Below are 25,359 nucleotides of genomic sequence, written 5' to 3' on the forward strand. Positions count from 1 at the left end.
TTATTCTTCTTATTCAACATTGTCTGACGTTAATGGTTCGAAAAATATAAAAATGTGAAGTTAATTTTTTTTTAAATTTAAATAACCGAATCAAAAAACCTTGTCCAAACGTCATGTTGTTAACTTTTTTTCATTTTATGACTGAAAAAAAGGAATAATTTATCACGAAGAAAAAATCCATTAAAGTAGTAGAGGGTCTTCAAAATTAGAAACTTTATAGTCTTAAAAAATTCAGAAAATCTGGTTCCAATACTTTAATAAAGTAATGGCAAGCTTTTTTAAAATTTCATTTAGATAGAAAAAAGTATGAAAACGCGAGATTTCACAACTATTTAGATAGATTTAGTTTGGAAACAAATTTAGATTCATTTAGGTGTAATAGCTGTGTTCATTTGTGTGAAAATTATATATTACGTGTCTTCTTGGTTTTGCTATCATTTCTTAAATGACTGAACTTTAATAATCTTACTTTCTATTTGCAATTAAAACATAATATTCAATAGAGATTTAATTCCATCACTCAAATAATTTTAAAATAACTTAAAACTGTTTATACTATGACATACACAACTTGTTATTTACATTAAAAAAACATTGAGGGATACAAACAATATATTTTTTCTCATCATATCATTCAGAATTTTCATTATTTGAGGGAAAATATTCATCAAAATAATTTATTCTCACTTGAAGGAGGAGTAACCATCATCATCATCATAAAGCAAAGCTTGTTTGAATGAGATGATTACTTTTTCTTTAATAATTTTTTGAATGCGTCGATTAATTATTTCGGATAATTTCCGTCCGAAAATATCTTTTAGAGCGTAGATTATCGGCACACGTCTCTTTTATTCCATTTTCTTTCACGCTACATTACCCCCCATTTGACCTTTATTAAATTCTTCCCATTAATGCAATCAATTTTTAGATGAAGAACCGCCATCATTTCCTCAAAGTAGTAATTATAATAAAAATATTTTTAGATAGATCTTCAAAGGAATCTTCTGTTTCGAAGCAAGGACACGTGTTGCCATTCAAACAATGACAATTTTTTTTTAAACTAATAAAAAATCTTGCGAAATGTTTTCTGAAAATAAGCACGTGAAATGATGGAGCGGTCATTTTATACAGTTTTTGGAATGCGAAGTGCAAGGAAAAAGGTAACTTCATGAATAATTAGTAGATTAAATAATTACCTCCTCTAAATACTCCGAGTTAAACAATCGAATTTTTTAGAACAGCGCACATTCCTTGATTTTTATTTCATTACAAATTTAAATTATCTTCAGAGTTCCCGGATGAAATCTATGCCCCCCCACACACTCTATATATGGAAGGAATGCAGTCCCTGATGTAATTATTAGTAGACGCAATACAAGAGACTCGGTGAAATCTTAATTATCAGGTTATATTATACAGATTTATTGTTTTGACACGGTTTGCACTAGTTTACGTTCAGGCTGTACCACTCCAACAACGATTGATTAAATTAGACGATATATTCTATAAATACAGACCAATTATTATATAAGGTATTATATTAATATATTATAATAATTAGACCCAATTATTAGACTCACTGTAATGTTTTAATAATGACATGTTTTGCACCAGTTTATGTGCAATACTTTTATATTTAAGCATACATGTAATGGGTTTTTATTTGAGATTTTTTATATACTTCCTATTTGTATTTATTTTTAACGTATTTCATTACAATGTTAACGAATTGATACAGGAGCGCAAACAGGTGCAAACCGGTTTCAGTCGCGAAAAGCTGTATAGTATCACCTAATAATTAAGATTTTTACATAGAATCTTATAGTGCTTTTAATAATTTTTGCCAGGAACTGTATGTATTGAACACAATAAAAATTTATATGCATACAATATGTAAGCAAATGATAAAAGTTGAACAAATTAAACTTATCAAAGCGGAGAAATAGTTGTCAAGATCGAAATCTATTGTGAAGCAGTTTACATTGTTTTTTCAATTGCACGGTAGTATTATGAAGGAAAACCACGACAACGCCATCTACGCACTAAACTTATAATTGATTCTAGTGTTTACTATGCAGCAGATAGTAATAAAATAATTGGCCAATCACCTAGATTGGTCAACAGATCTCTTTGCACGACAATGCTATTCCACAACTATGCTCTCTACTCATCAGACTCTACCACTTCTTTTAAAATTTGGAGACATTTTTAGCAATTTAATTTTCTGCAAAAACTAGCTAAGTACTTTATTGTCCTTTCAGAGCACAAACAAAACATCTGTAAACAATATGGTTGTGTGAAAAATTTGTTGAATAAAATAATTCCAAATGTTCTTTAATCAATTTTGCCTTTGACGGTTGGTATTACGACAAGTACACATGCGCAACAACTTAAGTTATTACTAATCTAAAACTTACGTTCGTTTCCTCTCTTATCAAATTGAGGCATTTATTTGAGGTTTTAAACCGCAATAAAGCAGAAGAAATGTATCTTATTTTATTTTATTCATGTATTTAGTTATTATAATGTATCTTTTTTTTATATTATCTTATTGTATCTTATATATTTTATTGATCTTATATTATTTTAACCGTCGTTGAACAGCCGACCCGATTTTTGGTTTTACGACCACTCATGTTCAACTTCGAAACCTTGTAATTTTGAACACAATCCAGAAGACAAGGGAACTCCTGGATCAAGCATTGGAAGTAATTTTGCCTTCGTGGAAGACTCTTTGCTGAAACTAACCCGCATTTGCGTGACATGGAAAGGAAAATTCCGAAAATCCCCCGCGGTTAGCCTGACGGCAAGGGGACTCTGACCCATGATCCGTCCACCCCTGAGGATATTTAACGTCAATGGTCGGTGCAAGCCGGGAGAAGAATTTTTATCGACCAACCATTGCTGGGATTTGAACCCGGTTCACCTCATTAGAAGGCGAATCCCCTGAGCCACCACGGCTCGAATGTATTGAAATGAAAAAAAGAAATAAATTTTTTCGTTATATAAAAGGTAATGAATGTTTAATGTAAGTAAACTATTTATATCCGTCCCAAAATTCATGCTTGATCAAAATTGTTTAAAAAAGAAACTGGTTTTTGTAGAGGAGACATTTTTTTCATCCTCACCACAGCTTTTGCTCAACGACCTGCATGTAGAAAATTAGCTTTCCAATTCATGGCCTTTGATGCTTTCTTTGAATAGAAAATGCAAAGACTAGGAAATTAAAAATGTCTAAGCATTCAAAAGTATGACTAAAAATATACTATTAGCAAAAAAAAATTTTTTTTCGGAAAATATATTGTATTTCATTTGGGTTCAAATTATTTAAACCACCTGATATAATGCCAAAAAAGAAGAAAGAAATCAAGTGACAGTTCATCGTCTGATAAATTAGCTCTCTTGAACAGTAGAAAAACTGATAATTACTGTCTTTCTAAGAAGTAGCCAGATCCTCAGATTATTTTTGAATGCAAATAAATTAAATATCTAAAAACATGGTTAAGATGTTTTTATTAAAAATACAGTAAAAGCTCTATCATCGTAGGCTTTTATTTTCTTCCGAAATGTACTTACATTTTTGTCGTTCAAATACATCCTTTATAAATAATAGGTAATAACAATAATAAACCGTGAAAAAAAGTCAAAACTGAATGGCTTTAGCAAATACTTTCCCATCTTTAAATTCAATACCCATTAAATTCAATACCCATTTAAATCGTAACTATACGATAACTTCAATGAGAATTCTAGTTTTAAAAAGTTTACAAAATCAGGTAATGTAAAAAAAAAATATGATAATTAAAAATGAATTTGCGAGATTTTAATTTTCCTCGAAACTTGACTTGTTACAACGATGCCATGTTAGTGTCATTCGAATTTGGCGAATTAAGAATTAAATTTTGAAGTAGAATGGCTTGCCCAGAACGAAGTGGAACTCAATGGAATATTCATTTGAATGAATCGATTTAAAAACAGACAAAAAATGGTTTCATTCAAAGAAATTAGAATGGCAGGTTACGATAAATTAAAAATAGAATATCTTTAAAGTGAATAAATATTATCTGACAGACACTGAAGAGCCAACGGTTTCTTAAAAACATACAAATTACTTTTTTTCCTTAAAAATCGTTTTCACTTGGTCGGATTTAAAAATGAATGGGATAACGGCCTTTGGCTCAATTACAAGTAAATGATAAGAACAAAAAATTCTATCCCATAATTATTTCTGCACCTTCCTTTCTTTCGAAGTATTGCAACCAAACTTTTCATGGGCTTTAATTATTCTTACCGGTAATTAAATATTTTTAATCGTATCCCTGAATACCACCATCGACGTAACAGAAATACTTAAGAAGTAGGAAAATATTTCATAGTAATCAACGTAGTTAAAAGAACAAATTTTCATAAGATTTGATTGTTTCGTCCACTAAGTCAATACAAAAAAATTTCTTTCATTTAGAACCGACACATATACCAAGCTCGGAAAAATCTACCATAAACTTATTCTCACTTTCATTATAAATTGAAGCAAGAGTTATTTCATAATATTTAAAATCGGAGAAAACTCATGGGAAATAAACTTTGAAAAAAGTTCTTTTTTGTGATATTTTTGCGTATTTGAAAAACTACACAAAATAAAACCGTATTGATTAAAATTAAACGACGTCTTTCATTTCCTCTAGTTATAAAAAAACGAAAAGAAACAAATTAAGTATTGTTTAAATAACAAAGAATGAAAAATACAATTGTTTAACGTGATCTCTCAGCATTCAAGACAAATGAATCAAACAAGGAATCATGTAAAAAACAAATCAATTGTTAAGTTCAAACATTTCATTGAAACTCGATTCTATATAAAATACCATAGCACGATATTTTTATTTACTTTTGAAAAAGTTGACGTTCTAAATAAGCTTTAAAATTTAGAGCTTTTCAAAGTAAATAGAAGAAAAGAAGAAGTTATTAAGTATTTAAAAAAAGTTCTAAATGTGAACGGGGAAAAACAGGAGAAAATATTTCCAAAAGTAGATACAGTCGATAAAGAGAAATGTGTTGTTTAAAAAGAAAAACACCATGAAAATTTTTAAAAAAATCTTACAAAGATTACGAATTCATTGAACAAAAAGCTCTCTATTAATTTAAACACAAATTTTTTTTAACATATATGTAACCGTCGTTGAACGAATGACAATTTTTTGGGTTTACGACAACTAATGTTCAACTCAATAGCCTTGTCATTTTGAACTCAATCCAGAAGACAAGGGAACACCTGGATCAAATATTGGAAGATATTTGCCCTCGTGGAGGACTTTTTTGATGAAACTAACCCGCATCTGCTTTGCATGGAGAGGAACAAGACCACAAGAACCTCTTATGGTTAGCCTGAAGGTAAAGAAATCTAACCCATGATCTGTCTACCACTGAGGATATTTTAAGAAGCACTGTGGTCGGCGCAAGTCGGATGCGGAATTCACATCGACCAGCTATTTGGGGGATTCGAACCCGATACGCCTCAATGGAAGTCGAGCACTCTATCACCTGAGCCATCACTGTTCCAAACCAAATTTTAAGAGAAGCTGTCTTAATTAAGAGAATTGTCAGTTATTGTAAAAACATATGGAACAAAAAAATTTCAATGACTATAAGTGATTCTATTTAAGAGTAACGGGCCGCTTCGAATTATAGTTCGAAAAATGTACAGTGAACTAAAAAGACAAATCACCCTACATAGTGCTTTCTCTAATAATACTGGTAAACAAATTAAATGTACAGATACAGAAAAAAAATTTACAGATATCTTAGAATCTATTTTATAAGACAGATGATTTTGTTTTGAGTCAAATTATTTGTTTCTATCATAAGCAGTTAACTTCTTCAGTCTACAGAGGAGCTGTTTTATTGTATATCATTACCACATTATTAAATATCTAGTTTAATAAATCCATACACACTGAAATTACAACCTTCATTTAATGTGTACCTCAGTGTTTTACACATCTTGAGCATTCACATAGTTGAAAATGGTAAACGGATGAAAAGTACCGGAAAGCATCGAAAACACCCCGAAAAAAAGCATAGAGAAATTAAAGCATTGAAAAAAACCCTCACTTTAGCAATTATATGAATTCACGTCCAATTTTATTTGAACAAATGAAGCACAAATGTAAAGTAATTGAATATTCACTCCAATGAAATATCACATTTTCTTAAAAAAAAAATTAAGATTACGAAGATTAATTTAAAGTTCATGGAAGAAACTTCACGCATTTCGTAAAATGTTAAGAACTCTTAAATAGCTTAATAATATTTTTAAATTCCAATTATTGCTCTCATTGCATTGCAATAATGTTTTATCAACGGTTTTTTTTAAAGAATTATTAAAATGAAACAGTTTATAATTTTTGTCAATAATTTTAACTTATCACAAAATTATTCTCCATATTGTTAAATCAGTACATCAAAAAATATAATTCTTCTTAATTGTACATAATACAAATTATATACTATAGTATTAGACATATTATATAATTGTATTATGAACAATTAAGAAATATCAGAATGTGCAATAAAAGTTTCTTCCCCATCGCTTCAAATTAAACTTTGCATGTTAATAAGTTTTCAGAAAGTATCTATTGACATTCGCAATAAATATTTAATTATATTGAATTCACGTTTAACAGCCTGAATCAAATCAGTCATTAAATTCATTTAATTGTTAAAATGGTGGCTTTTATTCATTGCTCTTTCCTCATTCTCTTTTTCTTTGCTTGCTTTATTAGAGATTTTTTTCTCCAAATCTTTTTGTAATTCTAGCAAAAACTGTCACTTGATCATTGCAAAGAAACTCACGAAATCTAAGTGTTCCCTTTGCCGTCAGGCTAACCGTGAGAGTTTCTCGAGGTCTTCCTCTCCATGTAACGCAAATGAGGATTAGGTCTGAAAAAAAGTTCTCTTCGAAGGCAAAATTTCTCCCACTACTTGATCCAGGAGTTCTCTTGTCCTCTGGATTGGGTTCAAAATTACAAGGCTACGAAGTTGAACATTAACAGTCGTAAACCCAAAAAATTGGGTCGGCTATTCCACGACGTTTGTAAGAAAAAAAAAGTCTTAGTGTCTGTGAGTAATCATTGTACCCAATGAAAAAAGAATTCCATAATAATTAATAATGTAAACAATATTTCATTAAAATTAATGAAATTTAAACTATTAAGTTTAAAAAAATTTAAATAGTGATCTATGAATATTAAATGGTGTTCCATAAAAATTAATTTTTGCTAATACATTAAAAACATGAGACGATAGAGCAAGAAGGTTTTCAAACATAAAATTGGCATAGCAAACTATATTAGAAAAAGTGAACCTAGATAAAGGTGCCAGATATCTGTAGCTTGAGATATCTATAGCCAGATATCTATAGCGTACTAAGGATTAAACATTTAAGATTTCAAATTACCTTTTAAGTAAATACAAAGGGGCTACTTTTAGAGAAGAAAACGGTCGAATGTTTGGTAAGAAAAAGTGTTATTTTAAGTGGTAATAAAATTTACTATATTGTATTTATAAAAAATCTTATTTTATTTTAAATGTTTAGGCATTCTCTTGTAGTAACAGTTTTTTTTAATTTTTTTATAAGCTGAAACAACAATATGAAAGTTTAATTTTTCAGTTTTGATGCATTTGAGCAATCACTTTTTATCCCCATTTATTTAAACTTTATGCATATCATGAAACAACACAGGAAAAATATACTAAGTTCTAATACGTGAGAAAGGTATGCCGATAAATTTAATAACTCATAGTAGTATTTTGCAAATACAATTGTAAAAATGTTTTTTTCGTAGAAATTTTGAGTTTGATAATTTAATTTTTAACTTTTACAATGCATTTTAAAATTTTACAAATAATTTTACTTCCTTAAAAGTTTCAAAAAAATTTCTTTAGTTATTTTTTTCAATTTGATTTGATTGACAGTTTTGCCAATAATATTAATATGAAAAATATTACTGATAAAAGTTGCATTATTGAATTAAAAAATGTTGAATGACAAATATTGAATAACAAATGTTGAATAACAAAATAAAAATGTTAACAAAAATTTTATAAATAAAAATATAATGTGAATAAAAATGTTGAATGTTCACACAATTAAATGCTTAAAATATTCAAATCATACCATGTAATCCTGTCACATAAGACTTTCTTTTATGAGACTTCAAAAAAGTCAATTAGAGTTAAAAAAAAGATTCTAATTGAATACAATTGATCATTTATTCCTCAAATTATTGCAAAATGTTGTTCCACAAAAGAATTTTTTTCTTTTAAGAATATAGAATGAAATATATTTTTTAAATGTTGCTTTTCTCTATTTTAGATGCTTCCGTAACGAATGTAAACACGTTTTATTATCCGTAAAAGGTTTGAAACTCCATTTAAATTGGATAAAACCAATCATTTTGAAACTCTTAAATAAACCCAAATGGGTATAATTTATTTGCATTGCATGTTTCCTAAATAGAAAATGTCAATATGAAAATAATTATGGCACATGGTTCTTCACAAAAACACATCTGAGGTCATTTTTGTTTTAAAAATAAGAAGAAACTCAGACATACAATTCTAGATTTTTATTTCTTTACTTAAAACTAAAGGGTCGATCACGTGATCCGAGCTCTTTTTAAAGCAAGAACATGCAATAAATATCATAAAATTTTAACGCAAGAAGATTTGCATTCAAGTTATATCACAGCACAGAAAAATTATTTGATCAAAGCAAATTCTTAAAATGAATTATTTTAAATATGAAATACACTTTAAAAAATTGATTAATTTTATTCAGTTTGCAAGTCCGTTAATATTTTATGCTCTAAATTCTGTACAGATAATGTAAGATAAAAAAAAAATCTTTCCGAAATTCGATTATTTCTTTCTCACTACTAGAATCCAATATGAAACAAAAAAGAGAGTGAAGTTAAACTCGCCAATAAAGTATTTAAGAGTCTATTTCTAGCTTTAAAAGTGATGTTAGAAATCGGTATGCCTTCACGAATGTGAACAGTTCATGAACCAATTATTGACATGAGAAGGGATCTCTGTTACTTTAAAAGAAACATTCGATCGACCCAAATTTTCGAATCAGTTTCATAACATCTCCGAAAATTTCATTCTTATTTTATTTAGAACAAAAGATCATGGCATGCCATATGAGAGAATAACTCTTTAAAATAAATGAAACAATGTGTTGTGTTGAAAGGGGGGGAAGAACTTACCCGGGGTCGTGGGAGACATCAGTGGGGCTGGCTGCACTGCTTTGATCTTCGGAATCCATAACTACTTTTTGGTGTAAGGAACAATAAAAAATGTTATTTTTATGTTTCGGAAGTTCGGCCGCCACTTGTCTCTATTGTGTAAAAAAACAAAAGGGTGGTGTCCTATTGAACTGTACAAAAAGAAAGTATAAAACAGTTTAGAAGCGGCTTGATTGGGGGGCCACTGCTTTCCATCCTCGGCTACAAAATTCCTTTACGTGGTCTCCACCTCTTCGTGCAGATTCTTGATTAATAGAGAAACCTTTCCTTCCATTCTGCCATTGGACCTCCCTTCTGACGCAAGCGCTCTCCCTTTTCTTCCCTTTGACGTCATTTCCCCTTTCCAACCACTACTTCTAACAGATACGATGCTGCCATCTATCGACCGTTGCCTCTATATATCCCTACAACACAACCCCCTCCCCCCCCCAACATTTTTCTAAATTTAGGAATCATATTTTTAATCATTATTTTCGCGTTATACACTCCTGAGCATCCAACTATCATAAGCATCATCCAATATCTTTATAGAGAGGCATCTTCCTCGGAAGCCTCTGTAAAAGCTGCTTCTCTTTTATCTGACAATGAAGGCAGGCGAAACAACTTTACGCACAAACAAGGGTTTTCGGTGGTGCAAGAAATAGGTTATTCGAATTCCCAGGCATTTTACATTTAGAACATGGGGTGACAAAAATTATAATCATTTATTATTTGGTTCATATAATTTTTTCCCCCAAGTAATTTTATCAAATAGGAAAAAATGTTGATCCAAATAATAAAAAAAAACAGACATTTTTTTTTGGAATTCGGATTATAATTAGTTTAATACTATTACAGCCCCTGGCCAGCCCCATATTATTAGACGCACTATAAGATTCTATGAAAATTCTTAATTATCACGTGACACTATACAGCTTTAGTGTTTCTACGCGGCTGAAACCGGTTTGCACTTGTTTACGTTCTTGTATCAATGGATTAACATTGTAACACAATACGTTAAAAATAATTATAAATAGGAAGTATATAAAAAAACCTCCTGAATAAAAACCCATTACACGCAGGTTTAAATATAAAAACATTGCCTATAAACTACTGCAAAACATGTCATTATTAAAACACTAGGGGAGAGTGGGGTCAATTGTAACATTTTTTACTTAACTATTTTTAACTAACAAAAAATCCAATATATTATCAGTATTAATTGACAGACGAGTAAAGTAGACTATTCTCTACTAGAAAAAAAAATAAATACCTTATTTTAAATGTTATTATATTAGTAATTAACAATTTTCGACAGTCGTGCACTTGTTACAATTGTCCCCACTTACGGGGTCAATTGTAACAGTTCATAAATTCAACTTAAACATAGTTAATTATACATATTATCATAGTTGTGATATATTTTTTTATTGATCAAAATAGTAGTGATATTTTAGGAGTAAAAATAATAATGAGCAGAGACCTAAAGGGTTAAACTTTAAACTTTAAGGGGTTAAAAATTTTAATTTATGCTGTGAAAGGTGATAAATAAAATTATGCACATGCAACATAATATAAATGATATAGGAAACTATTGGTGGTTCTTAAAGAGTTAAGTAATGGTTTGTAAGCATAAGATTATTTATTTTCAGCTGTTACAATCGCCCCTTTACTTATTGTTACAATTGTCCCCAAGACGCCATTTCAGCTTCATTTGTTAAAAACAATGCTAGTTAATTAACTAAACTAATCTTTTTTTTCTGAAATGTTAATTAAGGTGTCCACTTACATATTCGGTCAGTAAATTTTATTTATTTAAACAAAATTACTTTGTTGCAATATAATATTCTAATACCAAAAAAATTACTTGCGTAGCGTGAAAATATCTTTTGTGATGTAACTCTTTCAAAAGTACCTAGAAATGGTTGCCAGCAGGGGTGCACATGTAGATTTATTAAATACACCTTGTGCGCCACCTAAGAACCAAATCTAAAACCCGACACTCGAAATTTTTGCTCTGTTACAATCGTACCCTGTTACAATTGACCCCACTCTCCCCTACAGTGCGTCTAATAATTTGACCTAATTATTACAATCTATTAATATAATACCTGATATAATAATTGTTCTATATTTATAGAATATATCGCCTAATTTAAGCAATCGTCGAATTTATATTATATTAATTTATATTTATTTTATTAATGTTATATTTATTTAACCGATCGGCACCCGAACGTAAGAAAGTGCAAACCGGTTTCAGTCCCGTAAAAACAATAATTTCACATGGAATCTGATAGTGCGCCTGATAATTTGGTCAGAGACCAGGGCCGGATTGACCTATAGGCACACTAGGCACGTGCCTAGGGCCTACGAAATTCAGGGGCCTACGAAAAACATGGGAGAAAAAAATTTGTTGACAAAAATAATTTAGCTTTAAAAACAACAAGTGTATTTTGCACAAAATTATGAAGATACAAATAAAAATATAATATTTTTCGGTAATAAATTATTTTGCAGAATCTTATGATCTAATATATTACTTTTTTGCGATTTTTGAATTCAACGAAATCTTGTATTATGCTGTCGAATTCCAAAACTACGCAAAATGTCGTATTTAATAGACATAAGTGCGAGCGATGCCAAACGATCATTGTTGAACGCAAATAATTTTTTATCAATTTTAATCTGGAGAAAGATCTTTCTCCTTCTGCATTTGATCCGAGAATCGACAAATATATACTTAATGCAGTGTGAACGTTAGGAAACGTATTCACAAGTTTATCTTTAGCATTGTTATCGATCGAACTAATCATAATGGTATTATCGATATCAACTGCAATATCGGTAGTATGTCGGTATTGCAGATAAAGTTCGATAAACAAATTTGTAAATTAAAATCCATATTAATAAAAATGTTAAAAAAAATATGCAAGAAAATTTTAGCCTATATTTTGGAAAGAGGGGAGGAGTGAGGGAAGGAGGGGAGGGTCCAAAAACGGCTATGCCTAGGGCCCACGAAAGGTATAATCCGGCTCTGTCAGAGACTGTGTAAAAAATTAGTAATTCAGTTAGAGTAAATACTTTCTGTAGAGAAATTTTTAAACTACTCTAGCTTATTAACTTAAAACAGTTTTTGACAAATGAAATTTTTTAAAAATGTATAATTATTCCTTTTGAGATTTATCATATGCTTTTATGACATACTAATGTTGCAAGTCAGTAAATAAAAAATAATTTCACAAAAAAGCAAGCGTTCAACTAAATGATTTGTTCATTGATTTAGTGAATGGTGCCTACATGCAGCATTTTATTTCTTAAATAAAATATAATTTTTCAGACATGAAATTCTTTTGTGCCTTAAATGAATGCAATGCAAGCATATTTCAAATTAAATAATAATATATTTTATAAAATTTATATGCTTTGGTCTTCAGATGGATTAATAACAAATTATGTAATTTGCAAAATAAATTTATTAAAAATGTCAAAATGTAATTACTGTCTTTGTTCAAATTTAATGTAAATTGTAAACGTCGTTAGAAATAAATATTTATATATCTCAAATATATTCAAATGTCAATGTGAATGAACATATGGGTGATTCTTTGAACGGAACAAAAAATTTCTTAAAATTCAAAGTCTTTAAAATAATCTAAATTTATTTAGCTATATTTATTAATATATTATAGACAGCAGTACTGTTTATTGACATTCGCTCAGGAAAAAAAAATAAAATAGAAATTCACCAAGTTTTGAATGCCAGGAAAATGACATATTAGCTCAGAAGTTAAAAGAACAGTCATTTTAAGCTAATAGTAAGTTACTCAACTTAAGTCTTCGCGTTAGATGGACCATGAATTGCTTAAATTAATTCTTTTATCCACTGTAGAGGGAATCGAAAATGTTTTTGTTGCTGATATGTACAGAATTAAATTGTGCATAATAATCAATCATTAAATAAAAAAAAAAAAACTTTGATTACATTCAAGCATCTTACAATCTTACATAAACTTGGTATTATGTTAATATTTGCTTTCTCTCTTTGCATTCAATTGCTTAAATTTTTTTTTCTGGTAACTGTTTTAATGTCCTGGTATTCATAAGCCAGGGAAATGACAGCCAGGATAATGATAATTTGCCATTATATAGCATTTAACTTTAATTTAACATTTCGGCCTAAAATGTTTACATTCCGCAGAAAACAACAGGATTTCTTGAAATAACTCTGATAAATCTATGTAGTTTATATTATTAATGATTTCAAGAAGACAGGAAAATGACAATATAAAAACCTACTCACCTAGAAAAAATTTTTTGAAATAGGTTTTGAACCAGAAAGTTGGCGCTTTATTCATGCAATAAGACATGTTCAGATAGGATGGTATTCTAATTAATCTATTAACATAAGATATTAATTACTGGTGCTATCTATTTTGGTTATAAATTACTAAATAAAAGTCGTCAGGATAATGACAGATTTTCTTGTGACAAACAAATTATTGACAGAAAAAATTATTTTCAACGAAGTTTTGTAAATAATACCCTCTGCACATATTCTAGAAATGCTTACCACGATTGAGATAAAAAAAAATTAGTTATTGAATGTTTGATGTTTGAAATTAGATGTTGTATTGAAAATTAGATGTTGGATGTTTTGAAGTTAGCCATTATTGGAAATATCGTTTGTGACATACCAGGAAAATGACATTTTGAAATTCAATAAAATTTTTTAAATATACAAAACAGCCAATGCTAGTACAAGGTCATTTTAAAATACTGACAGCAATGTTATATATCAATGTTATTAGTATAGTATTAGATCTTGATGCAAGAGACTGTAAATTGTCATATTTCGTCATCATATATATATATATATATATATATATATATATATATATATATATATATATATATATATATATATATATATATATATATATATATATATATATATATATATATATATATATATATTCGGTGAACCCGTGCAAGCATAATTAAATTATTCCTTTTTTTTTCTATTCTTTAAAATTCAGCCTTCAGAGCCAGAGGGTCACAAGTTTCCCAGATATACTATAATAAGGATTAACAAGAGTTTAGTTGCAGAATTTCTTGTTATTTTGTTAAAACAAAATTTTTATTTATTTTTATTCAATTCATTTTAGTCTGAAATAATAGCAAAATATTATTATATTGAGGTACTATAGATGCAAAAATAATTGTTTGCATAGCAAGTTTCCATATCCTTTCCGCTGATCTGCCTAAGAATGACGAAATGATTTGTATTTTATATACTGAGATACATATTTTATATACTAACTATTCATCCACAAATGTTGCAGTTCTAGTTATCATTTGAAATAACTGTCGGCGTTTTTAATTGCTTTAAAATGAGCGATTTAATTCAGCGGAACTTTAATAACAACTCTGGTGTAGCTATATCACTCCATCAACTCCACAGCATTATCACTTTATTTCAAGTTAAACCCACTTTAAAAGAGAGAGTAACATCAAGACCGTTCACCTTCCAATGAGGTGAGCGGGTTCGAATCCCAGCAATGGCTGGTCGATACAAATTCCGCATTCGGCTTGCACTGATTACAGTGCTGACGCGAAATATCCTCTGTGGTAGACGGATCATGGGTTAGAGTCCCCTTGCCGTCAGACTAACCGTGGGAGGTTTTCTTCTATATGTAACGCAGATGCGTGCTAGTTACATAAAAAAATCCTTCGCGAAGGCAAAGTTCTCCCAATACTTGATCCACGAGCTCCTTGTCCTCTGGATTAGGTTCCCAATGACAAGGCTACGGGGTTGAACATTAGTAGTCCTTAACCCAAAAATTGGGTTGGCTATTCAACCACGGTTATAAAGTACTGGTCCCCGCATTGAAGCCGCCATTTGTGAATTATTTTTGCTTCCGAAAACACCCATTTTGACATACTTTGGGTATCGGCTGTATACTGTTTACGGTTAAAATTGTGGTGATTGTCTTCTTCCAAGCTGCTAAACATCTGCAGAAAATAAAATATATATATTTCAAAATATATGTATGTTTTTAGTTGTGTAATAAGGATAATTATATTTTAATTTTCAGGTCTCTGTAAAATGTGGTAAATATTTCTTTAACCGCTCTTACTCTGTTAAGTATAGTTCGAATTCGTCTTAATATTCTCTCTGCTACGAGTATGTATGATTTACAGAATCGTTTTATTTTAAGAATGAGTGCAGGTATGCAACTACTGATTCTTACTTTATATTGGTTCTCAAAAATAACTTTTCTGAATGTACTCTACATATTTTATGATTGATGCTATGTTATGATTGGACTCTGATATGTTATGATATGATTATGATTGACTTACTGTAGTTATAAATTTTAATATTAATAAATAACAAAAATGGTGGTTGGCAGCGTACACCGAGTAGTGTAACATCAGAACTTTCTAGGTTTTTGCATAACATCAGAAATTATCCTTGGGTTTTAATTTAGTTGAACACCACCTTAGTGTAAAGTTGCTGCCACCGTTTTTAGTGCTCAGATACACGAAAATTTTTTATAGTGTATTTTATTCTAAAAATAAATATACTGACCCTTATTTTATATCATACTGTAGTTATGAATCTCAGTGTTACTGAATTAAAAAAACGGCGGATGCTACTTAACATTAAGTAAAATAATAATAAAAAACATTCTTTGTGTTTCACTACACTGGGAACTTCACTTAATGAAATACACCACAGCCAAGGGTTAGCTTTTACTTTGGTGTAAAGTATTTACCGCTATTTTTGTGGTGGATATAAACTAAAATGTTTCTAAGATACGCGTTATACTTCAATGAAGTAAAACTAATATGCATAAACTATACGAACGCCGTTAGCGAAATATTTTTCGATCTTTAAAAGATCCTAATCTTGTAGCGATTGATATGAAAACTTCTTTATCTGCTTCACACAATTGCATTTGACTTTAAGTACATGCTGGTCTTTTATTATATTTTTATTTTATTACCGTCGTTGAACAGCCGACCCTATATTGGGTTTACGACTACTTATGTTCAACTCCTAAGCCTCGTCATTTTGAACCAATCCAGAAGACAAGGGAACTCCTGGATCAGTAACCCCAGAGATATGCTGGTAATTATAAGAGCCACGATGGCTCAGGGGATAGAGCGTTCGCCTTCCAATGAGGCAAACTGGGTTCGAATCCCAGTCGATACGAATTCCGCATCCGACTTGCACCGACCACAGCACTGACGTGAAATATCCTCAGTGGTAGACGGATCACGGGTTAGAGCAACACCTCCTAGAATAGAGTAGGCCTCTGCACGGGTTACCATAAATATCCTTTAGTAGTCCAAACGTAATGATATATTTCGTATTTTCAATCACTGCGCAGCTTAGTACTCCGAACGTAATGACATCTTTCTTATTTTTCATCAACTGCGCAGTTAACTTCGTCACATCGGACTACTAAATTGATCCGTGCTAAGGCCTTCCTTCTTCTAGGAGGTGTTGGTTAGAGTCCCCTTGTCGTCAGCCTTACCGTGGGAGGTTCTCGCGGTCTTCGTCTCCATGTAACGCAAATACGGGTTAGCTCCATCAAAATGTCCTCCGCGAAGGCAAATTTCTCCCAATACATGATCCATGAGTTCTCTTGTCTTCTGGATTGGGTTAAGGCTACGGAGTTGACCATTAGTAGTCGGAAATCCATAAAATTGTGTCGGCTGTTCATCGACGGTTATAAAATAAAATAATCAACATAAAGATTTTCTTTTTATATGAAAATTAAAATATTTTTAATGAAAAAGAATCAGCGATAAAAAAAAAATCTCCTAAGTAAGTGACAAGGAAAGGGTTGAAACAGATTTAAAGAGTTATTTAAAGTGTGATAATAAAGAGTTAATTATAATTACTCGCAGATTAATTTTTAATTAATATTTAATGATCTTAGAGAGTTTTTTTCATTTTATCCAATTCATCTAATAAGTATTGTTAACAAAGTGACCCTGCTTGTGCTTTCCACAGTTAATAAGAAAGAAAGTTTAAAAAAACTCATTTGTAAAATATTTACAAAAGCGTTACGAAGCCAAGATTCGGTGTGCGACTTTTCGCAACTGCCTAAAGATTCTGAAAGAACAGAAAAAACAATAAAGCGAGCAAACAAACAAACAATGGGGGGGGGTGTGAAAGCTTTTCTAAACAATTTAACGAGACAACTCTCTTCTAAAGTTTCTGTGAAGTGAGGGAAAATAATTAGGATGCCTGCTTAAGAGGCGTGGGTGGATAAGATCCCTAAAAATAACACACACACACACAGAGAAGTGTTGCATCACACATGATTGACAGCTCGCCTGCTTTTCCAGTTGACAGACAATCGGTTGCTTTTGTCAAGAACTTTGAAAGAATTTCCAACAACATTTCGTTTTTAAACTCTTTTAAGCTATTAAATGAAAAAATCAGGATGCCATTCATGTTTAGAAAACATTTTTAAAATAACCAAACTTTTTAATGTTTTGAGTTATCAGAAATAAATCATTATAAATCAATATCAATGAAAAAAATAAATCATTTTGTATGCATATCAAAAATGATCCCTGAAAATGAAAAGTAGTTTAAAAAAAAAACATAAATTTACTGAAAGTTTATGGTTTTATTTCTTGGTATAACTTATAATCTTAATATTTGTTATTAGCAACATATGCTATTAGTAATTTTGAAAAAAAAAATCTATTTTTTAGAATAATTTTTCGTAATTTTTTTTCAAGTGTTTTTATAAAATGCGAAATTGTTCTTTTAGGTTCCTGAAGATTAAATAAGGTAATACATAAACTAAACGTAATACAGTTATTTTTTACATTTTTTTAAAAAGCGTGAAAGGGAAATAATCACTTGATAAGAAAAAAACTAAGTCTTCCCTTTAATTGAGAAAGGGAAATTTTTTGTTGTTGATTAGTTGAAAGAGTATATTTAAAAAAGAAAATGCTTAGAAGAAAAAGAACCTTTTGTGTCTATTAAATTCTATGTTTGTTAATTTACGCAGAATGTGTGGTTGAAGCGCAAGCTGAGTATCTAAGCTTAAAAAAATATTACTTGTTTCTAAAAAAAATGTGCGATAAGTGCTTCTACGTTGAACTTTTAAATGCTTGTAGACTTGAAAACTAAAATAATCAGATGAGTTAAAAAATAAAAATAAAAATTGAAAATATAAAATTTTAAAAGTGTTCTATATAAAAGAACATTTCATAAACTTTATTGTTGTTACACAATTTTAAAATTTTAAAGTTGCTTTCTTAAATGCCCATTTATTATAGTGCAGTCACCGCATGCAGACGATTCAAAAAAGCATAAGCAAAAGACCATCACGAAAGAAATGAAATGTCTTCAGTATTCCCATCTATTTTCTAGAGGGTGGCTCTATTTTTAGGGTCAAGAGTTAAAATAGAGATTAAATAGAAACGAGTTTGTCGTCGAAACGAAAGCTCCGCAGGTCAATCCTGCTATTCTCACTGTAAACACTTCATGCGTTCATTTCAGCATTAAAAACTTTGAATAAAACTATAAATTTCATTCAGGGATGAGATTAGCCAAAACGCAAAAAAGCTGAATTTCCACGATGGTAAATTTTACGCAAGCACAACCCTTTAATAATAAATTCCAGACAGTTTAAGGTAATAAATAATGTGTTGACATACAATTGTGTATAAAATATCTATTATTATAAAAACGATTACATTGATACTCAACATTTAGTGGGAAAAAAAATTACCAATTGAAAAAATAAAGCTGGAAATTATATTTTTCCTCAGTTCACATAAGAAACAATTACTACTTGAAAAACTACCTGGTTTAGCAAATTAAAACTACTGAGAATATAAATTAATATTTCATTTCTTTTAATAAATACTGTTATGTGATTTATAGCAAATATATCAGTAATATTACTTTTTAAATTATATTGGGAAAAAAAAACTTTAACAATGGACCGAATCATTATGTTCATATCATAGTCTAATCTAATTACAGCCCTCTGAAACATATCAATAACAGTGAAGTAGAAATATATAGTAACTCCTTAACATACAAAAATTGCTATTTTAGTTTGAAAAATTACATGACAATCAGCAACTGTTTAGATAATTGTTTTTTACTTGATAAGAATTTTGCATTTTATAGCATAAATAACAGCAATTATAAATAAAATTTTGATGATTAGTTAATTAACTCTTTTTCCCCCAATTTTTTTTAATTAAATCCCTTTTAAGTGATTGTTTTTGTTTGCTATATCTTTTATGTTTGCTATATTTAGTCATTAGTCCATCTTCAAACATCTTGTGACAAATCCTATTTTTTCTTCTTTGCAAGCACAGAATGTAAGTTTTGAATTTATTCCCTTCCAGTTTCTCTGATGTTGTAACACTTACAAATACTAATAATCGTCGTTAGAAAAACAGTCACCTTTATAGTAACTAATTAAAAAAACAATTTACTTCTTACAAGAATCGCGATAGTTGATCTTAATATTGCGTGAATATGAATAACAATTATGGATTTTGAAATCACATGAATATGAAACTAGATATACGATTTTGAAAATGAGAAAATACAAACTGGGATATAGAATTTTTAAAACGCGTAAATACAAATCACGAGTCATAATTTTTAGATAGCGTAAATACGAATCATGATGACTAATTTCTAGATTGCATAAATAAGAATTATGATGCATAACTTTTAGAATGCGTGAATGCGAATCCCAATCCTTATTTTAAAATCGCGTATAAATACGAAAATCAACGTTTGATATTATAAACCGCATGAGCAAATCAACACATTGAATTTTAAACTTGCGTGAATACGAATCGCTACATAGGTTTTTAAAAAGACGTAAATACGAATCACAATATCGGATTTTTAAATCTCGTAAATAAGAATCGCAACGTACAATATTCAAATCGCGTGAATAAGAATCGCAACACGCAAATAGGAAAAGCTATGTTTGATATTAAAATCGTGTGAATAAGAATCGAGATATTAGCAGATTCCAGGCTTAGGACCTCTAAAAGGCTTGTCAGAAGCAGCGTCGTTTGAACTATGAAAATCGGATCTATCTGGAGGGCGGGTAAAAAATTCGGAAAATCATCTGCTGGGTGTAAAAGGGGAGAAAATAGGTAAAATAAGTAAAAATGAGAAAGGATTAGTAGCTATGTAGTTTGAATTTTCTGCTTCTCTTTAAAAATCGGTGAATTTTCTGAAAAAGCGGAATACTTATAAAAAAAAATGAAATTTTTAGAAAATCTGAATTTTTGATAAAAAAGCTGAAATTTAAGAGATAAAAGTGAAAAAAGCGAAAATCCGCTAAAAAGCGGAAAAATCTCATCCCTGCCTAATGTTACAATTTTAAAAAAAAGAAGACCCTTTTTCTTGCCGCTTAAAGCTATAAAAAGTGGTGACTGACAGAAAGTATAAATGTTTTATACTTTCTGTAGACATAAAAATTAATAACATTTTCTAGCATATTTCTTCCAGTTAATTACCAAAAGTGAATGCAGAAACATTTTTATTTTAAATATATGTAATTTGCAATATATGATGCAGTGGTGGTTACGATTGAATAATTAAATAGATTAAATAAATTAAAATTAATTAATTCGAACACTTTTATTCACTTTTCTGATCATCCTTGCTCAATGCATAATTCAATGTTGTGCTTTTCAATAATTATTGCCGACATTTAAATCGGTTCAGTGTTAGATTTTTATTACTAATTTTGAGATTTGGTGACTAATTCGATAAGCTCACCGAATCAAAAGAACCAATTTGAATGCCAGTTTCAACAATAATTATTAGAAAATTGAGATAAATAAAAGTACCTGTTCAAAGACCCAGTATTCATAATAGAGGAAGAACCTTTTTGGGTCCTTATGTAATGCTCCTCCTTTCTTAGAAGTTGGATCAAAAAAGTCGCGTCTTTTAAAACTCGATTTCTCAAAAATTATCCAACCGATTTTGCTCAAATTGTGAATTTTGTTGCGCAAAATTAGATACTTTAAAATTATGTAAATCTCTTATACCTTACAATTCAAAATTTTATTCAACTATTTTTGAGTAAAATAAGAAAAACGATGCATATTTACTGGAATTTGATTTTAGATGGAATTATTTTTTAACTCAAAATATCATCTACACTAATTAATTAGCATATTTGCACAAAATTTCGTAAAGTTAGATTAAATATTTATGGAGATATGGAAATATTATGGAGATATTAAGTTTGTAAATATCCAATAAAACATTAAAACTTTTGGATTAATTAAAAATTGGTAACCAAATTATTAAAAAGCTTTACAATTATTATCATTAGCTTTAAAATTTGAAAAAAACTACGCATTTAAAATTAGTTCTTTTATACAGCGCATGCACGGAAAAAAATTTTTTTTTAAAAAAAAGCGAATTTTATTGTGAATTGTATTTGGCAGCTTTTAAATAAAGTCTGATTTGTATATTTTAAAAACTTACAAAGTTTCAAGTAATATTCAGATTTGTTTTTTTTTTTTTTAAATTTTCAGAAGAAAGCAGAGATGATAAGACGTTTTCTACAAAAATCATTTTGTACCACAACAAGTTTTATTAAAAATGACACTAACATTGTTGGGGAGCATCCCCCATAAAAAGATCTTTTCTTTCACATGTTTTATTTCCTAATACCATCACACTTTGTAGTCCGGATCATCATTAGATCAAAAAGGATATTTGTGGAAAGCCCCTTATAATTTTGAGCTTTTTTTTAGAGAGTACGCAAACTACTTAGAAATTTACTTGAAACTTTTTAAGTTTTTAAGATATTCAAATCGGATTTTTTTTATTAGTTTGTAATACGATTCGCTAAGAAATTAAGAATTTTTTTTCAATGTTTCCGCGCATGCGCAGTAGAAAAGAACTATTTTAATTGCTCTAATTGCTATTTGATATATATATATATATATATATATATATATATATATATATATATATATATATATATATATATAATATATATATCCGATATTGGTTTCAAACTCGAAATGGTTGCTGTCTTCAATGACTACCCATAAAGGTTGGACATTTTATGATTCAATTTTTAAACATATATATTTTTAAAAATAAAATATCGTTGAAGGAATACAATTCATATCGTTTGAGGCACTCGAAGAGCACGTTTGTCAGAAAACAATGACCGCATCGCAACAAAAACTGCAGTTACAGTGAAGAGACCACGTTTTTGTTCTAATGGAAAATGTCATAACGACTTTGATTTGAAGCTATTACGGCTGACGTCACATACAATCCTCTTCACCATAATGACCATCGGCTCTGCTAAAATATTCATCGACCGATCTCCAATTTTTGTTCTTTTTACTCTATTTCAATACAAATTCATCAGAATTAGTAATTAAAGTACGATTCAGACAGCAATTTTAAAAGAAAAGTTTTTTGAAGTATTACTTTGTTCTTTCTGAGAAATTCTGAAAAGAAACATTTACTCTGCAATTTTCAACATTTTGTTTGAAACCCTACAAAATTCTGAAACTTAATACGATTACTCTGTCTTTTGCATCTTGAATTTATCTTCATGGTAAATTTTGACTTTTTTCACTAAAATTTTTTTTTATTTTCTAAGTTTTCGTTTTCATATGAGCTGGTAGTGTTTCCATTTCTGTAAATTCTTTTGAATTTGTTAAATTTATTTATATTTTCAGGATGTTTAATGAATTCGCTTTTAAAATCAGAAATATTTGGGAACATTTAAAAAAAAATTCCTATTGTTTAAGAAAGCTTTTACTCAAAGTCAATATTTCGTACCTATTATTTTTAAGTCCAAAATTCGCTCAATGTTTTTAGAATATAAATAGCAGACCTGAGCAGAATTTTAAAAATGCTTTCTAAAAGTGAAATGTTTAAAATATTCTAAAAATATATAGTAAACATTTTTTGGGACGTTTAACTACATGAAATGTTATATATATATCAATCGGCGAGTGGAAATATGCGTGCTATTGCAGTGTTAGGTGGGTAACTTCATTTACGTCACTATAGAGTTGCACAATGGGCTACTTATCGACGTTCTGGGAAGCATCCCTGAGGATGATCCGAAGACTTGATATCACAATTTTGATCCTCTGCACAGGGGATGGCTCCTCTGCTTTGGTAGCCCGACGACCTGAGCACGAAGTCGAGCACTTTACGGTAGAACAGTATAACGAGGACTGATACCGTGCACCCTCGGTCCCTACGAAGGGTGATCGAAGTGGTCACCATCCCGCTTACTGACCGCGACAAGTGATGTTCGATTTCGTTGCTCCACTGGGAACCGTGTCTTAACGACCTGTTCACCATTGTAGTGGGTAAAAAATGATTGCATCGTTGTTAGTCCTAGAAATCCCATAAACAGTCTTGATAGTCCGGAAAAAAAATGGCTGTTAACCAGATTTTTCACCCTTAAAGGCATGTTCAAACACGTTTAAGGCAAGAAAAAATTTGATCATGGGTATCGTAATATGATAAAATTAATAAAACTAATTTTTATTGCAGGGTGACAATAGTTATAGAAGTGTGCCTTTTAACTTTAAAAGTGCTACTCACTTTCATTTTTGTTAACGAGAATTGATCTTTGAATTGATGTTACATGAAGGATGACAACACGAGCAAAGAGATGACAAGGGAGGAGAAGAAGTGGTGAAGCAAGTAAGGTAGACGGGATCTTAATTTCAGGCATTCATCATCAGCTCGTTAAACACTAACACTTCACGATAAACAAACAAATGAAAAAAAAAATAATGAAAAGACGAGAAGGAAAGTAAATAGCTCATGTGCCACTCGAACAATGAAAAACAAACGCAGTTTTATTCTTTTGTTCGTTACACTTGAAATTCTTTTTTTTTTTATCATCGTGATTTTTTAAATTTAGAATAGCAATAGAAAAACCAATAAAGGGATGTCATAAAAAGGGGCAAAGAAAAAAGCAATATTTCTTAATATTTTTACGATGTAGTAAAAAAATAATTATAATAAAAAATTGTAAAAAACTATTAAAAGTTTTGTTGAGTTTGAGACAATTTATACAAATTATATTTTAATTTTATTATTACAATATATATATATATATATATATATATATATATATATATATATATATATATATATATATATATATATATATATATATATATATATATATATATATATATATATATATATATATATATATATATATATATATATATATATATATGTGTGTGTGTGTGTGGTGCCAGTTCCTGTACACAAAGCTGTAACCTGATCTCAGTTTTCAGATCCGTCAGCTAGAAGTCGCCTTAAGCTGGAAGTCCCGCAAGTCTATGTAAGCCGCAAGCTGATCTCTGTGCCCATGACTATGAAGCAATGGGAATTTCCCGGAAAAAGAGAGCGTGTTTGACAACGAACCGAAAAAGACGTGATGTTATGCACTCCAAAGAGGAGTCATGATTATACAAAACTTTTAAGGACGTTCCTTACTTATTATTATTTTTTTTGTTATTTAATCTTTAATTGTCCGTCCCTATGTAAATTTAATCTTCAATATATATGTTTTTGTTAAAGAACGTGTCTTTTATTTAAGACGACCACTCACGCCATCCCCACACACACACGCACATATATATATATATATATATATATATATATATATATATATATATATATATATATATATATATATATATATATATATATATATATATATATATATATATATATATATATATATATATATATATATATATATATATATATATATATATATATATATATATATATATATATATACCGAATTGTCATATTGAGCAAAAATGGCTTCTCTTATACTGAAATTACAAGACAAGTTGGTGATTCAGTGACTCGTTCTGGTGTACCAAAGTTCTGTTTTAGTTATGAAAAAACGAAATCAGTGGAAAATAAAGCCAAATCAGACCGCAAAAAATGCACAAGTGCTACTGCCGATAGAAAAATTAAACGGCTATGACTTCAAGATAGAAAAATTTCATCAGATGCCAT

At 29.7% G+C, this 25,359-nt stretch overlaps 1 protein-coding gene across 6 annotated transcripts in view; it reads right to left on the minus strand.

Moving 5' to 3' along the window:
- LOC107445073 (RNA-binding protein Musashi homolog 2) overlaps window positions 1–25,359 on the minus strand; it is a 184,054-nt gene that overhangs the window by 139,993 nt on the left and 18,702 nt on the right. The window contains exon 1 of one of the 6 annotated variants that reach the window (XM_043050660.3): window positions 9,270–9,606. The exons of 4 other annotated variants lie outside the window; for them this stretch is intronic. In XM_043050660.3, coding sequence (XP_042906594.1) covers window positions 9,270–9,328 — 59 coding nt within the window. In that variant the 5' untranslated portion in view covers window positions 9,329–9,606. Of the gene's footprint in view, window positions 1–9,269; window positions 9,607–25,359 lie in introns of those variants that run through there. One more of the 6 variants, XM_087164755.1, reaches the window with a different exon arrangement.

The sequence above is a fragment of the Parasteatoda tepidariorum genome, chromosome 5, assembly GCF_982258835.1.
Source record: "Parasteatoda tepidariorum strain Cologne lab strain chromosome 5, Ptep-v5.0, whole genome shotgun sequence".
Taxonomy (NCBI): Eukaryota; Metazoa; Arthropoda; class Arachnida; order Araneae; family Theridiidae; genus Parasteatoda; species Parasteatoda tepidariorum.